At 38.8% G+C, this 18,679-nt stretch overlaps 1 protein-coding gene across 4 annotated transcripts in view; it reads left to right on the top strand.

Moving 5' to 3' along the window:
* LOC126475141 (protein melted) overlaps positions 1–18,679 on the top strand; it is a 268,693-nt gene that overhangs the window by 185,081 nt on the left and 64,933 nt on the right. For all 4 annotated transcript variants that reach the window (XM_050102749.1, XM_050102748.1, XM_050102750.1 and 1 more), the window contains one exon: positions 8,324–8,463. In XM_050102749.1, coding sequence (XP_049958706.1) covers positions 8,324–8,463 — 140 coding nt within the window. The remainder of the gene's footprint in view (positions 1–8,323; positions 8,464–18,679) is intronic.

The following is an 18,679-nucleotide window of genomic DNA, read 5'->3' as shown; positions in this document are numbered from 1 at the left end:
AATATTTTACAAAAAGTTATTACATCTCAAAAATATGGCATTGTCCAAATAACACACAACATCAATCCTACTTACTTAACATAGCATGGTAAATATTTTTTATAACTTAGCTTACCAAAAATTTCCAAAAACTTTTCACTTTCAAAGGTTTGTACGAGTCATTAACTACATATCTGTTATAACTTGCTGTAGCAAACACAAGAAAAGAAACTAGTTGAATGCCAGCTACCCCTTTGGTATGCCGTCCTTTCAGCGGGGTTTGTGCCGTCCATACTACTATCACACTAACTTATAACTCACTTGCCCAACGCATATAAAAGTTAAGGAAGAAATTCGCAACTTGTTCATTACAGATTCCATAAATTTAAATGCTACATTGTACCGCTAAGCATGTCTTACATAATTATCTGCAACACTACAACTAATGTGGTCACCCAATGAAAAATTTTAAACTACTGATCATTTCATTTTGCCAAACATTACTTCCATATGTGAATTGTTATCAAGAAAGCTTAGATGAGAGGTACAATATCTCCTGTTATATTCACACTAATTCAAATCCACTATATGGATATTTGTCATTCATTACTCAGTGCCAGAATTCTGCTTCTAAAGCTTGACCTACGTATAACCATAATTGACTCTGATAGCTAATTGGATACATGAATTACTAATTATTCATTAGTTACACTTTGTTTTATCAGCATACTTCAGATAAACATGTATACCTACAAATAACTTGCAAACAGATGCTGTTCATGTGCTAAATGACATACTTCAATATTTCAAACATCTCATACTCCATACTCTTCATTACAAATAAATTAACACCAATTTCAACTGCAAATACATATATATCTTCAACCTATATCAATCCTCCATATACTTCAATACTTCAAACCTCTCATACTCAATATACATCATTACACATAACTCCCTCAACTTAACAGCAACTTCAACTGCATATATATCTTCAACCTACATCAACTCTCCATATTCGCTGCAATAACCACATAAAAATACTACTTCAGGCTCCTTAGCCTCTCCATTCATCATATTTCACATCATTTATCTGAACAACTATCTCCTTGTGTATTTGTTTCTTTATATGTTCATCTACTTACAAGCTGATACATTACTTCAATTTTCTTACAACAGTTTGACCTTTTCATGCCTCATAAAACAATTCTATAAGATTACCCAAATTCTTGTTTAACCAATCAGCTTACCACGACATTATGTAAACATTCGCTTTCTGATATGGTTCTCATTTTATTCCTTCTGGCATTATTAATTTTGGTTATTTACTCACAGTAAACTGAGCTTTTTTTTTAAGTTATTGATTCTCTGACATCTCACACTCTACATCAACAGCAACTACTACAAATTTACTACATGGTTCCTGACTGAATTACTTGGATGACCACTACCAATCCTAACTACTACACTAATTTTCTTAACCTAAGGATAGAGAAAGATGGTAGAGGAGTGACACTTGAAATTAGAAATAAAGTCTCACCCAGCTGGGAGTGTACCAGTCGCCACTTGGTATACCAGCAAAAGAGTTGCTAGCTCCCTACACCTTAACTACTTCTCCATATATGAGTGAACTATAAATTTGCTACAAGATTCCTAACTATCATTTGTACAACCACTACCTATTCTAACTACTACACACTAACTTTCTTAACCTAAGGATAGAGAAAGATGGTAGAGGAGTGACACTTGAAATTAGAAATAAAGTCTCACCCAGCTGGGAGTGTACCAGTCGCCACTTGGTATACCAGCAAAAGAGTTGCTAGCTCCCTACACCTTAACTACTTCTCCATATATGAGTGAACTATAAATTTGCTACAAGATTCCTAACTATCATTTGTACAACCACTACCTATTTTAACTACTACACACTAACTTTCTTAACCTAAGGATAGAGAAAGATGGTAGAGGAGTGAAACTTGAAATTAGAAGTAAAGTCTCACCCAGCTGGGAGTGTACCAGTCGCCACTTGGTATACCAGCAAAAGAGTTGCTAGCTCCCTACACCTTAACTACTTAATCACTTCACATATTAATTTTCGCCTACACAGTTTATGTAAAATGTTTTAAATAAGATAAATCGTACCACTCATAAAATCTATAAATGTAAAATCCCCCAAAAACAATAAGCATATCTGTATAATTATCATTTAGACAGCGCAGTATGCATAAATAAGTATGCTCAATTTCAGAGTATTTATCGCAACTTTTCGGAAATTACTGCAATTGGGCACTTTTCCTAACATGCAAGTCAGTTTACAAACGTTTATTTACCGCGAAAACTGCACGTTGCAATTTAATGTTATGTCAACCAGTCGTTTCCACTCACCACCGACGCTACCACGAGTCGCGATGTTTTGACGTTTGAAGAGGGCGTGGCGCTGTACTGCTGCCGGAACCGCGTGAGGTCTCGCTGTGGTGGGACGACGTAGTTCTCAGCCGGCCGCTCCGTGGCGCTGCAGGCGGGCGTAGTTTGTAGTTCGGCTGCTAGATGTCGGGACGGCGCTCAGTGTCTCGAAGTCGCGCGGCTTGCTGTGGCGGGCGTGTGAAATCACCTCGCAGATCGAAGCTCTTTGGCGCAACTGCTACACGTGTCTGCGTGACGTCACTCAATAATTGCGTCGCCACAATACATTGTCGTCCGCATAACAGTTTATGGGTCCACATGAAGCTGTCCGATTTTCACTATTTAAAAAGCAATTCCAGTCAAAATATTATCACTAAACACTTCTTTAAAACTTTCGTGACGAATTCTTGGCTCGTTTTGGTCGTAATAATGTTCACACGTGTCTTTCTTTGGTGTTCACTTTTCACAGTTTTTCGTGCGGATTTACGCATTTGCACATTATAACACAGTTTATTGACACTATTATTCTCATCTAAAATGGCAAGAAAAAGTTTAGTCACAATCGTAAGGTGCTATTACTTCGTATTGTTCACAATGCACTGTTTCTTGTCGCGATATTTAAGTTTATGCTATGTCCCGATCCAACATTGGAAAATTTTTTCTCACGTTAAATAAGATAATATTACCTATTGTTCTTTATGATTCGTCCGAAAATCGCACTTGTCCTTTCACGGTAAGCCAAGGGTGTAACACTCCGGTTTAATCTACTGACTTATCCCGCTCGATCGGGATCTGATAGCAGCCCAAATAGATAATAACTAATGTGACCGTGTACCTAATGGGGCTGGCAATCGGATTGGACTGCTACGGAGATGTTACATTCCATTTTGTCCTTTTTGAATGCTGTAATGATGAAATGTCTGGTGGCAAAAAGAACAACAACACAGCTTCATTAATCAGCGACCTATATTCATCACAAAAACACCAAAATAAGGAGACAGCCACTGCCTTCGTCTTACAGAGTTAATAACGGCTAATCTCAGCACAGGCCCTTTCGTTATTCATTATCTTCACACGCAATTTCACTCATTGTAACCCAACACTATAATCCAACACTGCAATCCAACACTGCAATCCAAATAATGCCGGCGCGGTAGACGCGTAATTACAAATATCGGCACTGAAATATCACTGAATCACACTAGTAATTGTACTTGTTCACTTTCCCGTATATTTCTAACACAAAAGGGGTTAAACCGCGGTGATGGCCACCCCCTTTGTCGGTACGGCCTTGCATTACGACCACCAGCCGCCCCACGGCCCGGCCCGCAGCCTGGGTCCCACTCTACTATCTCAACACTCGCTCTCGCTCTCGCCACCCGACGCGCACTACCGATTGTTTGTCCTGTCGACCTGTGCTGTCGCAAAACTTATAGTAAGGGCCTACGGACCCCTTACACTAGTAACCACAGTTTAATCAGCTATCAGCCGCCTTTAGTGAATTAGCAGTCTAGTTAAAAGTTGATTACTTAACTCTCAACAGTAAATTGTTGATTTCTTAGGATCATTAGGAAGTGTGACTGTTTTATATGGACGCAGGAGGAGCTGGCCATTGTTCACAAACAGCTGAACGTGCTGATGGCCACGGTCAGCCATCCTCAGGCTGTTGCCTCAGAGTGTAGCGGCAGTGGGGAGTCGGGTGCGTCGCATGGTACACCCCAGGTGTTACATGCTTCACCCACTGTTCCTGCTGTCGAGACATCTTCGTGGGTACCGGGCGCAGTTGGGCCACCCTCTCCCCAAAGGTAGTGGCAGGTTCAACGCTTTTGCGTCGCACGAGGCGGAGGGTCAATGTGGAGGCTGGCCGTGTTGCATCACCTGTGAGTGGACATGTGGCCGCTCCTTCAGCAAGGTCCAAGCAGGCACACGTGGGGAGGGGTTTATTAGTGATTGGGAGCTCCAATATTAGGCAGGTGATGGAGCCCCTTAGGGAAATAGCAGAAAGGTCAAGGAAGAAGGCCAGTGTGCACTCTGCTTGCTGGGGGTTTCATCCAAGATGTGGAGGAGGCACTGCCGGCGGTGATACAGAGCACTGGGTGCACCTGACCGCAAATCGTTGCTCATGTCAGCACCAATGACTCCTGCAGTCTGGGTTCAGAGGTCATCCTCTTTTCAAGCAAGTGGTTGGCAGAGTTGGTGAAGGCGGAAAGCCTTGCTCATGGGGTGGAATCTGAGCTAACTATTTGTAGTGTCGTTCCCAGAACTGATCGCGGTTCTCTGGTTTGGAGCTGAGTGGAAGGCTCAAATCAGAGGCTCAGACGATTCTGCGGAAATCTGAGGTGTAAATTTCTCGACCTCCGCTACCAGATGGTGAAATGTAGGATCCCCCTGAATAGGTCAGGCGTGCACTACATGCAGGAAGCAGCTACAAGGGTAGTGGAGTATGTGTGGAGTGCACATGTGGGTTTTTTAGATTAGAGAATTCCCTCCCTAGGCTCGACAAGACGCCTCCTGATATGCAACAAGGTAGCAGTAGGCAAAACGCAACAAGGAATGACAATATTAATGTGGTAATAGTAAACTGCAGGATCATCTATAGAAAGGTCCCAGAACTGCTTTCATTAATAAATAGTCACAATGTCCACATGGTACTAGGGATGGAAAGTTGGCTTAAACCAGATGTAAACAATAATGAAATTCTAAACTCAGATTGGTATGTGTACCGCAGAGACAGGCTAGACAGTTAAGGGGGAGGCGTGTTTATAGTGATAAAAAGTGCAATAGTATCGAAGGAAATCGATGGAGATCTGAAATGTGAAATAATTTGGGTGAAGATCACGGATAAAGCAGGCTCAAACATGGTAATTGGATGTCTCTATAGGCCTCCAGGCTCAGCCACTGTTGTGGTAGAACACCTGAAGGAAAATATTTTTAGTAGATTTCCCGACCGTGTTATAGTGAAATTTTTTTTAAGTGCGTTATCTGAAAACTACCTTGAGCTGTTAAACAGAGAACCGACTCGTGGCAATAACATATTAGACCTTCTGGTGACAAACAGACCCGAACTATTTGAAACAATTAACGCAGAACAGGGAATCAGCAATCATAAAGCAGCTACAGCATCGGTGATTTCAGCTGTAAATAGAAATATTAAAAAAGGTAGAAGGATTTTTCTGTTCAGCAAAAGTGGCAAAGAGCAGATTTCAGAGTACTTGACGGCTCAACACAAAAGTTTTATCCCATGTACAGATAGTGTTGAGGATCAGTGGACAAAATTCAAAACCATCGTACAATATGCATTAGATGAGTATGTCCCAAGCAAGATCGTACGATATGGAAAAGAGCCACCGTGGTACAACAACCGAGTTAGAAAACTGCTACAGAAGCAAAGGGAGCTTCACAGCAAACATAAACATAGCCAAAGCCTTGCAGACAAACAAAAATTACACGAAGCGAAATGTAGTGTGAGGAGGGCTATGCGAGAGGCATTCAACGAATTCGAAAGTAAAGTTCTATGTACTGACTTGGCAGAAAATTCTAAGAAATTTTGGTCTTATGTCAAAGTGGTAGGTGGATCAAAACAAAATGTCCAGACACTTTGTGACCAAAATGGTACTGAAACGGAGGATGACAGACTAAAGGCCGAAATACTAAATGTCTTTTTCCAAAGCTGTTTCACAGAGGAAGAGTGCACTGTAGTTCCTTCTCTAGATTGTCGCACAGATGACAAAATGGTAGCTATGAAAATAGATGACAGAGGGATAGAAAAACAATTTAAGTCGCTCAAAAGAGGAAAGGCTGCTTGACCTGATGGGATACCAATTCGATTTCACACAAAGTACACGGAGGAACTTGCCCCCTTCTTGCAGCAGTGAACCGTAGGTCTCTAGAAGAGCATAGCGTTCCAAAAGATTGGAAAAGGGCACGTCTTCCCCGTTTTCAAGAAGGAACTTCAAACAGATGTGCAGAACTATAGACCTATATGTCTAACGTCGATCATTTGTAGACTTTTGGAACACGTATTATGTTAGAGTATAATGACTTTTCTGGAGACTAGAAATCTACTCTGTAGGAGTCAGCATGGGTTTCGAAAAAGACGATCGTGTGAAACCCGGCTCGCACTATTCATCCATGAGACTCAGAGGGCCATAGACACGGGTTCCCAGGTAGGTGCCGTGTTTCTTGACTTCCTCAAGTCATTTAATGAACAAAGTAAGAGCATATCGACTATCAGACCAATTGTATGATTGGTTGAAAAGTTCCTAGGTAACAGGACACAGCATGTCATTCTCAATGGAGAGAAGTGTTCTGAAGTAAGAGTGATTTCAGGTGTGCCGCAGGGGAGTGTTGTAGGACCGTTGCTATTCACAAAATATATAAATGACCTTGTGGATAACATTGGAAGTTCACTGAGGCTTTTTGCAGATGATACTGTAGTATATTGAGAGGTTGTAACAATGCATTTCAGTACAATTTTGTACTGAAATGCAGGAGGATCTGCAACGAATTGACACATAGCGCAGGGAATGGCAATTGAATCTCGGTGTAGACAAGTGTATTGTGCTGCGATTACATAGAAAGAAAGATTGTTTATCATTTAGCTACAATATAGTAGGTCAGCAACTGGAAACAGCTAATTCCATAAATTATCTGGGAGTAGGCATTAGGAGTGATTTAAAATGGAATGACTATATAAAATTAATCGTCGGTAAAGCAGATGTCAAACTGAGATTCATTGGAAGCATCCTAAGGAAATGCAGTTTGAAAACAGAGGAAGTATGTTACAGTACACTTGTAGACCACTGCTTGAGTACTGATCACCGGTGTGGGATCCATACCAGATAGGGTTGATAGAAGAGATGGAGAAGATGCAACAGAGAGCAGCGCAATTCATTACAGGATCATTTAGTAATCGCGAAAGTATTACGGAGATGATAGATAAACTCCAGTGGAAGACTCTGCAAGAGGGCCGCTCAGTAGCTCGGTATGGGCTTTTGTTGAAGTTTCGAAAACATACCTTCACCAAGGAGTCAAGCAGTATATTGCTCCCTCCTATGTGTATTTCATGAAGAGATCATGAGGATAAAATCAGAGAGATTAGAGCCCACATAGAGGCGTACCAACAATCTTTCTTTCCACGAACAATACGAGACTGGAATAGAAGGGAGAACTGATAGAGGTACTCAAGGTACCCTCCGCCACACACTGTCAGGTGGCTTGTGGAGTATGTATGTAAGTGTAAATGTAGAATGGTGAGGATCAGCATGAGGAGCTGCTGGAAGAAACTAGGAAATTAGTGCTGGTGAAGCTGGAGGATCTGGGGTACGAGAGAAATAGGTAAGGAAAGGAAGGTACAGGTAGAGTGTAGCTGAGATGGAAAATTAGATGAAGAACAGGAGAGGTGGTAGAGGTATGTGAAGGACACTGTTTGACAAATATCGGAGGCTTGGGAGTTATTTTGAAAAAAAATATATGTTTAGGGAGAATTCCCACTTGGACTAGTACTTTTCATTTCACATCTCATTATGCTTTTGTGTATCACGATCACATTTCAGCAGTAGTCAAATGTACAGCTCTTACATGTGACCACTTCCATGTATGCATTCATAGATTTCCTTTAAGTTCATGAATATTTTGTGTACAATCACATTTTGATGATATTCATCTAATGAGGAGTAAGGAACCTAATTGTATAAGTGATAAGTAATTTGATTTACAGTTTTTATTGACAACTTGACATTATCACAATGCATTGCATATGAAAACAAAATTATACATAAATTGCATTTTTTTAATAATTAAAACATGGTTCACAGAATGTTACCCTGTAAGGAAGAGAATATAAGCAGACATCAGAGAACAATAGATACTTCTCATCACCTCATACTTATATATGAAATGTATTTAGGTATGACTTAAGTTCTTTTACATTCTTTGACAGAGAGGCGAGCAAAAAAGGTGGCAAAATTGCATTTTGCATGTCAAGGACGTGGTGAACATTGTCTGTACAACAGAACATTCTTCACAATGAAGACTAGAAATCCACGTATTTGGATTCATCTTATGTTCTTAGCTCTACAGGTGAGTTATTTATTTATTTATTTTTAATTCTAGTAAACACCAAACTGAACAAAAGTATCTAAAATGTAAACCATGGAAATGGAAAATGATCGTATGGCATTGTCGGCCGGAAGGCCCCATTCGGGGGGAGTTCGGCTGCCATATTGCAAGTCCTTTTTAGTTGACGCCACTTCAGCGACTTGCAAGTCAATGATGATGAAAATTATGATGAAGGACACACAAGACCCAGTCCCCTGCCAAGAATTGAACCCGGGCCCCCTGCGTGGTAGGCAGTGACATGTGAACCATAGTGTTAGGGATGTACATGAGATTCCTAGAAACCAAGAAAGATAAGTACACTTTACCATGTTTTGAGAAGATTGAATGTGGAGAGTAGTAAGTGGCTCTCTCTCTTTGGTTCCATTTAATCTGATGTGTAATGTGGTTTTCACTTTACAGTGGAGTAAGTCTATAAAATTAGTGCATATCATGTGCATTATCTTTGGCTTATGGTTACTTCAAGAGAGTTCTTATGGGCACACAACTCATCCATACTTCTCCAGCGACTGTGGCTTCAAATCTAGTTCTTCAGAGTATAGTATTATGTACAGTGACTGCTTGTAAAACATTTTTGTTAGTTCTACCTTTTTGAAAAGTATCCTCTGCATTGTGTTTATACGTTTTGTTCTGTTCAGTAATGTACCACTTTGAGCATTCCAACTGTTTGCCTTTTCCATTTCAAGACAGTAAATATTTCAGAAACTGTGTTGACTAATTGCGATCAGTCTTTTGAAAAATAAATTCCTTACTGACAGTAACATATGTTTCATCATCATTAAAAGGATGTCCACCCATTGAGTCCTTGTGATAATTGTTTCAGCCCCTGCATTACTCACGAACTATAGCCAGAACTTTACAACAGGATGTCTATTGTTTTGTCCACCACAGATGTCACTAAAGGCTCCCTTGTGCTTCACACCTGTTACTAATGTTTGCAGGAATTTAAGTGAACAAGAAGTTATTTCATGGCAGCCCCAGTGAAGCTAATCCCCAGTACCATATTCAGTTTGTTTGTGATTTTCCTCAAAAAGATGCTCAAAACCCATTACATCCTAAAACATTTTAGTTTAAAGTCTGTATTAGCATCCATATTTATACTTGTGAATCACAGTGGATTGTCTCATATTAACAACAGCAGTGCTTCTGCATTACATAGGCTCGACAAGTTCCTGCTAGCTTTCCGGAGAGATGTGCCACCACATGTCAGACGTGCTCTTTATCCATGAGTACTGTATTGACATCTTCAGATTTTGTAGTCCTGTCTTCCTCAGTTGCGTATAATATTACGGTATATTGATAATTTTTACTTATGGACCATCTGACAGCAACTGAATAAAACACAATTTTAGTGCCATACGTGTTTCGCCTTTATTTTGTGCAAGGGAGCATCAGTGGCTTAACAACAAGAGCAGACAAGGGAAATGTAACAGTACTCATGGATAAATAGCAATACATCACAAAACCCAAGGAATATATAAACACCAATGCCATACAAAAATTGAAGTCAGATCCAACTACACGATTCCAGGCAAACAAAAAACGAACACTGAAAAACATTGAACACACACTCACAGACAAACAGAAATGCTACATAACACAGAAAAACCCACAAGCACCAACACTCCGCAGTCAACCAAAAGTACATAAAGATGGAATGCCAATAAGAGCTGTTATCAACTTCAAGAAAGCCCCAACATACCACATAGCCAAACACCTCCAAAAGTTAGTTACAAAACACTATAAAGTAGAAAACAACAGAACAGTGATAAACACAGGAAACCTAATAGAAAACATACAGGCACCACACACAGCATCACTGATTTTATTCGACATAGAAAATATGTATACCTCCATCCCTATCACAGAAACAATAGAAATCATAGAACAAAATCTCTCATCCCACAGCAACCTCACCACAGACGCAATAAAAGAAATAACAGATATGCTCAGACTGACAGCTGAACAAAACTACTTTCAGTTTGAGAAATAGTATTGTGTTCAAAGTGATGGACTGCCCATGGGATCCCCAATATTAAGAACACTAGCAAACATTTTCATCACTCATCTAGAAAATCAGATATTTGAAAAGATAACCTCTAATGAAAGTTTCAAAATCATATATTGGTACAGATACATGGATGACATTATTTGTCTGGTAGATGAGCCAAGTGAAAAAATAGGTGAACTCCATTCAGAAATTAACAAAGCTCATCAGAACATAAAATTCACACTTGAAAAAGAAAAAGAAAATCAAATAAATTTTCTTGACATTACAATAAAAAAAGAAAATGGCAAACATACATTTAACATCTTTAGAAAACCAACAGCCACAGACATTCCACGTCCAACCACCCCCACAGCCAGAAACTTGCAGCACTAAGACACATGTTACATAGATTAAACAGAATCCCACTCAGCAAAAGGAACTATGAACAAGAAATGAGTACAATCATACAAACAGCTCGGAACAATGGGTATGACACACACATGGTACACAGGCTCAATCAAAAAATAAAAACATAACTACAAAACAAACAGAACATTTCGAGAATACAAGAGAACTCACAAGCTGAAAACTTACAAACACACTCAACAAACACACACAATGACAACACCACACAGAAAAGAGCCAGATGGTACACCATGACCTACACACATAAACTAACACACAGAGTTGCAAACATCAGATTAGATTAGATTGGATTTACTTTCATTCCAATTTATCCATAGTGAGGAGGTCCTCCAGGATATAGAACATGTCAGAAAAACAACAATACATGACAAATATTTACAACTCAAACAAATAAGCTAATGTACCATTCCACAGGTCCCAAGTGACATGGTCGTCATTTTTTAATGAATGCTATATGAAAGAATCATTTTACAAATATTAATGCAATGAATTTAAAATAAAAAAGTTTTTTATTTTTTTATAAGGTAAGAAACATGTAATCCACAAATCAGTTGGTTCTACTGAGAAATTCATTAATGGAGTAGAAGGAGTTGGCCACCAATAAATCCTTTAGGCTTCTCTTAAACTGAATTTCATTGGTTGTTAAGCTTTTTATGGCTGCTGGCAAGTTATTGAAAATGTGTGTTCCTGAATAATGCACACCTTTTTGTACAAGACTAAGTGACTTTAAATCCTTGTGAAGATTATTCTTATTTCTAGTATTGATTCCATGAATTGAGCTGTTGGTTTGAAAAAGTGATAAATTTTTAATGACAAATTTCATTAAGGAATAAATATATTGGGTAGCAGTAGTTAGTATCCATAGTTCCCTAAACAGGCTTGTGCATGATGTTCTTGAGTTCACACCACATAGAACTCTTACTGCACGTTTCTGTGCCCAGAAAACTTTAGCTTCGCTTGGTGAATTGCCCCAAAAAATAATCCCATATGACATTATGGAATGAAAGTAAGCATAGTATGCCAGCTTTTTCGTTTTTGTATCCCCTATGTCTGACAAAATTCGCATTGCAAATAGAGATTTGTTAAGACGCTTCAGCAGTTCTGTGGTGTGCTCCTCCCAGTTGAATTTATTATCAAGCTGTAATCCTAAGAATTTAACACTGTCCACTTCTTCTATCTGCTTGTCATCGTATGTTAGGCATATACTCGTGGGACACCCCTTACAAGTTCTGAACTGCATGTAGTGTGTTTTTCAAAGTCTAGTGACAAAGAATTGGGTACGAACCAGTGATTAATGTCCACAAATATTTTATTAGCTGACCTTTCTAAGACTACACTTGATTTGCCATTTATTGCAATGTTTGTCTCATCGGCAAACATAACGAACTTGGCATCTGGTAATGTTACTGACGAAAGGTCATTGATATACACAAGAAAAAGTAAGGGCCCTAAAATGGAACCTTGTGGGACCCCACATGTAATTAGTTCCCAGTTGGATGATGCCTGATAGCTTGATACATGTCTCTTTCCTAATAACGCCCCTTGTTTCCTGCCAGAGATATAAGATTTGAACCATTTTGCAGCATTTCCTGTTACACTATAATATTCTAATTTACTTAAAAGGATATTGTGATTTACACAGTCAAATGCCTTTGACAGATCACAAAATATACCAGTTGCCTGCAATTTTTTGTCTAATGAATTAAACACATTTTCACTGTAAGTGTAGATAGCCTACTCAACTCAGAACCCTTTAGAAATCTGAACTGTGACTTTGATTGTATGTTATTTGAGATACGATGGTTATAAAGCCGATTGTACATTACTTTTTCTAAAATTTTTGTGAATGCTGGCAAAAGTGAAATTGGACGGAAATTTGATGCTATTTCTTTATCTCCCTTCTTAAACTGTGGCTTAACTTCAGCATATTTCAACCGTTCAGGAAATATTCCACTGATAAATGACTGGTTACACAGATAGCTTAATATGTAACTTAACTCAGTTCTTTAGTTAACTTCGTTGATATTTCGTCGTACCCACTAGATGTTTTTGATTTTAATGATTTTATGATGGATATTATTTACGCTGGGGTAGTGAGGGTCAAATTCATATTATGGAAGTTACTTGAAATTTCTGGTCTGAGGTATTCCATAGCAGCATCTACAGAACCTGACAACCCCATCTTGCCAGTAACAGATATAAAATGATTGTTAAAAAGTTCTGCAACACTATACACGTCTGTCACCAATGTGTCATTTACTCTTAATGCTATTTGTCCCTCTTCATGTCTGGTTATACCAGTCTCCTCCTTCACTATATCCCATAGAGTCTTTATTTTGTTATCTGATATGACTATCTTTTCCTTGTAATATATTTGCTTTGATGTCCGTATTACGGTCTTTAATATTTTGCAGTATTTCTTGTAATGTGCTATAGCATCATCATCGGAACTGTTACGGATTGACAGATACAGTTTTCTTTTTGTTTTACAAGATACCCCTATTCCTTGAGTAATCCATGGCTTCTTTGTAGACTTGGTAAGTTTTGGGGGAAAACAGTGTTTGAATAAGGTAAGCACTTTATTAGCAAAAGTGTTATATTTTTCATTCATGCCATGAGCACTGTAAACATCAGTCCAGTGAATGTCTCTGAGGAGTGTCCTAAAATAATCAATTTTTGGCTTATTGATTACCCTCTTGAGCTCAGATTTAACAGATTTTACAGATTTTATATCCTGTTCAGTATTAACATTTAACAGAAGGAACTGCATGTCATGGTCTGAGAGGCCATTGACTATTGGTTTTGTAATATAATTTTGTTCATTGGACTTTTCTATAAAGATATTATCAATAGCTGTTTGTGAGCAATTGGCTACCCTAGTGGGGAACTTTACAGTGGGAATTAAGTTGAATGATAGTGTTACTAACTCAAATAAGTTCTTATTGGGAGAGTCTTTAAGGAAATCTACATTGAAATCACCGGCAACCACTATTCCTTTGTTTTTGATTGTTAAATGGGCCAGTACAGCTTCAAGGTGGTTTACAAACGGATTAAAGTTACCTGCAGGTGCTCGATATACACTTAATATTATGAAGGATTTTTTGTGAAATTCTACTTCTGTTGCACATGCTTCCATATGCTGTTCTAGGCAAAATTTATGAATGTCTATGTTCTTAAATTTAGTTCCTGACGAATGTGGCAACTCCTCCTTTCTCCATTTCTGATCTACAAAAGTGAGATGCTAACCTAAACCCTGTAACACTTAAAAAAAGTTCTATACCAGTGGTCACATTACATTCAGAGAGGCAGATTATGTCTGCTGGGTTTGAAGACTCTTAATTCGTCTATGCAGATAATTAATTCATTAATTTTATTTCTCAGTCCTCGAATATTTTGATGCCATAAAGATAGCTGACATTTCACATTGACTGAGTTAAAATTGTGTAGAGTTAAAATATCTGCTGACTGTTAAAAATTCTTAACCAATAGCTGTTTATGCTGATGTAATAAGCTAGAATTATGTTTTTTGGTATCTTTCTCAAACTGAAGGTTTGTCTCAGTCCTAACCTTTCTTAAAATTTGGTTTCTTTCTGTCCTCGCTACCCTAAAAAAGGGTCTTTTCTGAACCCTATAACCACTTGTATTTTATCACTCATGACAGTGCCTCCCCCCTTTAACTTTCCTGCTATTTTCCCCAGCCAGTTTACCCGTCCCCTTCCTGTTGTGGTGAAGGCCATGCTTAGTATAATCCCACCTATTGAGAGAATCAACAGGAACCACACCAATGTGTGACCCTGCACCCGACATAAGCAGCCATTCCAACTCCAAATTAACTCTCTTGACAGAAGAGTTCAAATGAGGTCAATCATGGTGCCCAAGAACAGACACAAACTCAACACTAGTATGCTTCGATGTTGATGCAATCCATCCTAAAGAGACAAGGCTTCAAAATAGCATATAAGCCTGGGCAAACCCTCCAATCACACCTAAGCCAGCCAGCTACCAAGAGTGACAAATTCCAACAATCAGGAATATATAAACTTGAATGTCAAAGTTGTGATGCAGTATACATAGGCATGGCATGCAGGAATTTTGAAACACGATACAAAGAACATATCAGATGTTGGAAGTATGAAACAAACCATTCCACATTTGCAGAGCATTTAAAACACCCATAACCATCATCCCACAAACATGAAACAAGAAATGAAAATAATGAGAATAAGCAGCCATGACAAACATCTTATACAAATGCAAGAAAACTTCCACATCCAGAAAGCCGTAGCAGAAAACAAACATGTGATAAATGAACAAACACACATCAGCACAGGCTCCCTACAACACTTAGTAAAGGAAATGATAACATAAAACAAAAAAATACTTCCCCCTTCACCATGTGGAGACACACACACACACACACACACACGTGCACACACACACACACACACACACACAGAGCCCACAAAAAAATTATACCACACCAAAATATACACATACACACACACACACACACACACACACACACATACACACACAAATGCATACACAAACAGATCACAGATACTTCAATAATTAAACTCGAAAGTTTGGCAATAACATTCGAACTTTGGCAAAAACATTTGACTGTCAGCAACAGAAACCAAAATACTGCATTGAAACAAGCATTCAGTCCATAGTGCTGTGGAATGTGGAAAAAAAAAAAAAATCGCAAATTGGCGTTCATAAGAAGAAGAACAACACCAAAAATGCAACAGGAGTGTAATATGTAAGAAATTGTCCACGCAACCTGTAAGTACATTTAAAACATTACTACTTAATAGGAAATACCAACCACCAGAACTTTTTATAACCTATAGGCACAACGACAAAAACGTAAATTAAATAGCAAACATATGTACATATTCCAGGCCACTGATGATGCCTTGCAGAAAATAAAGGCGAAACGCGTATAGCACTAAAATTGCGTTTTATTCAGTTGCTGTCAGACAGTCCATAAGTAAAAATTATCAATATACCGTACTACAGTAAAAATTTGAAGTGCGTCCTTTTATTAAAACTGTATCAAATTTCTGCAGTAGCAACAATTTGTTTGACCAAATTACACTGCTTGTTTCTTTGCATCAGCATTTGACCAAGTAAGTGAACTTTTAGTGGCATTGGTTTACTATTGAAAAATACATTTAAATCCTTAATAAAAATGTGGGGTCTCACAGAGAAAAAAATCGTCAGAAATAGTCATCATCAAGACAGAAAGAACCTTTCACACATTCAACAGAACCAACAGAAATTGTCATTAAATGAAGAGGTACATTCTCAATCTTTAATAGTTCATAACTGTACAGGGTGTACATAAAGTCTGGGATCACTTTCAATTATTTATTGCACAAGAACCAAACATTGTAAAGATGCATACATATTGCATTTTGAAGAGAAACTCTGGAGTTTTTTAACAAACATTCGATATGCAAACCATGAGTGACCTGGCAGACGTCAATACGGTAATCAAATTCTTGCCATATCCGTTCCAGCATGTCATCGTCGACGGTGGCAGTCGTTTCCCATATTCTCTCCTGGAACTCTGCCACATCACGGTGGTAGAGGCAGTACATACACTAGATCTTTGATTTTTTCCCCTCAGAAAAAAGTCACACGGAATGAGATCTAGTGCTTGGGGAGGCCATTTCATGAAACAGATGTCCTCTTCTGTAGCACGGCTGATCCACTGATACAGCAGCTCTGTGTTCAGGTACCCATGAACTTCACAATGAAAATGGGGTGGAAACCCGTTCTGCTGAAAGATGAATGGAGAGTCCCATTGCATTTGGTTCTAAACATCCGTTGAACAGTTGTAGCACACTTGTTTATGCCGTACTCCAATACACAGACAGCTTGCTCCGCACCTAAACTCACCATGTTTGTACCAAACTAAGCTGTGGCGGTATGCATGAAAAAAAGCTTTCAGCGTTTCTCTTCAAAATGACATACGTATGATATATGTACAATTTTTGGTTCTTCTGCAATAAACAATTGAAAGTGTTCCTGGACTTTATGTACACCCTGTATTTCGGAAAAACATTTTCAGCACAGTCTGTTGGACACATCATTGCACCAGGATTTACTGGTGAACTCCACTAAAATATGGTAATGTCAATACATGGGTGGCTTGAAAAGTTCTCGGAATGGAATAGAAAAAAAGCACTTACATCACTGAAACTTTTTTTTATTTTTCAATGTAGTCTCCTTGTAGATTATTGCACTTGGTCCAATGTTCCAGTGCCGTGATCCCATCTCGAAAATGAGTTTCCTCCAGGCCTGCAAAATAGTTGTCAACTCCGTTTATCAATTCTTCATTTGAAGTGAATCTTCGTCCACCAAGAAAAATTCTCAGTTTTGGGAAGAGATGGAAGTCTGATGGAGCCATATCAGGTGAATAAAGCGGGTGTGGCAACAATTCATACCTTAGTTCGTGTAATTTTGTCATGGCAATGGAACATGTTTTTTATCCAGCGTCAAGAGTCGCAGCACCCATTTTGCATATAATTTTTTCATTTCTAATTCTTCAGGTAAATGTGATATACCCTTTCAGATGACATCTGGCAAACATGAGCAATTTCACGCACTCTCAATCGGCGATCCTCCATGACCATTTTGTGCACTTTTGCTATGATTTCTGGAGTAGTAACACATCTTGGCCGACCACTGCGCGGACCATCATCTAAGCTCTCCCGACCATTTGTCCGCTTGGCAAGAGTTGAATATGAAGGAGCAGAGTTCCCCACTGTATTCTGGAAATCGGCATGAATATGCTTTGCTTTCATACCTTCCTTTACGAAGTACTTAATCACTGCTCAAATCTTGATTTTTTTCCGTCTTCGCAAATCACTACATGGGAACAACAACTGAGCCACTTCACCGCCACAGCTCTCTTCCAAGAGCACTGATGTGGCACGTATTTACAGGCAACAGTCCAATGAATATCACGTGAACAACTCATTGTGCTAGTGCTGACCTCTCGTGGTGATTCTGAGAACTTTTCAAACCACCCTTGTATTTACAGGATCTGAAGCCTGAGGCCCTAACTCAGTCTCAGCACCCAATTGTATGGGTCTTAGCATCCAGTTGTATGGATTTAAAAAAATGATCCAGGTAGTAATCATCATCATCATCGTCTCATCATCAACTGCATATGAATACGATCTTGGTACATGCGAATATATTGTACAGTATGTCTGATCCTCATTACATGCCGTAGTCTTATGGGTGTAGGATGAATGTATTTCTTGAGTTTGTAAAAAAAAATTTCAACGCAGTCTGTTGGCAGTCTACTCGTCAGCAGATAGACACTTAATTGGTTGGAACAGAGTTCCTCAGGTAATTCTAGAGCAGTTGTAGTTGACATCTGAAATCTGGTCTGTAGTGCCCTCCACTAATTTCTCTGACTGATACTGAATGTTGCAAACCATTTCAGCATTTGTCTCAAATGCATACCTTATCTGCATTATTTCTGCGAAGAGAGACTACTTTATTCATGCTGACCATTCTCACATGCCAAACACTAACATTATTTATAAACTAGCATTTTGTTACAATCTATTTTGAAGCAAACACCGTTAATGCAGAAAACTGTAAGGTCAAAGCCACAGTATGACTCTTGAAAGTTCCTTCATGTTTTCAAATGCCCTTTGCTTAGTGCTGATAGGTAGTAGTAGTAATAGTAGTAGCAGTAGTAGTAGTTTTATTTATCCGTAGATCACTTTTATAGGG

The sequence above is a fragment of the Schistocerca serialis genome, chromosome 4 (assembly GCF_023864345.2).
Source record: "Schistocerca serialis cubense isolate TAMUIC-IGC-003099 chromosome 4, iqSchSeri2.2, whole genome shotgun sequence".
Taxonomy (NCBI): domain Eukaryota; kingdom Metazoa; phylum Arthropoda; class Insecta; order Orthoptera; family Acrididae; genus Schistocerca; species Schistocerca serialis.
The sequence above is the reverse complement of the archived record's forward strand: the minus strand, read 5'-3'. Positions and strand labels throughout refer to the sequence as shown.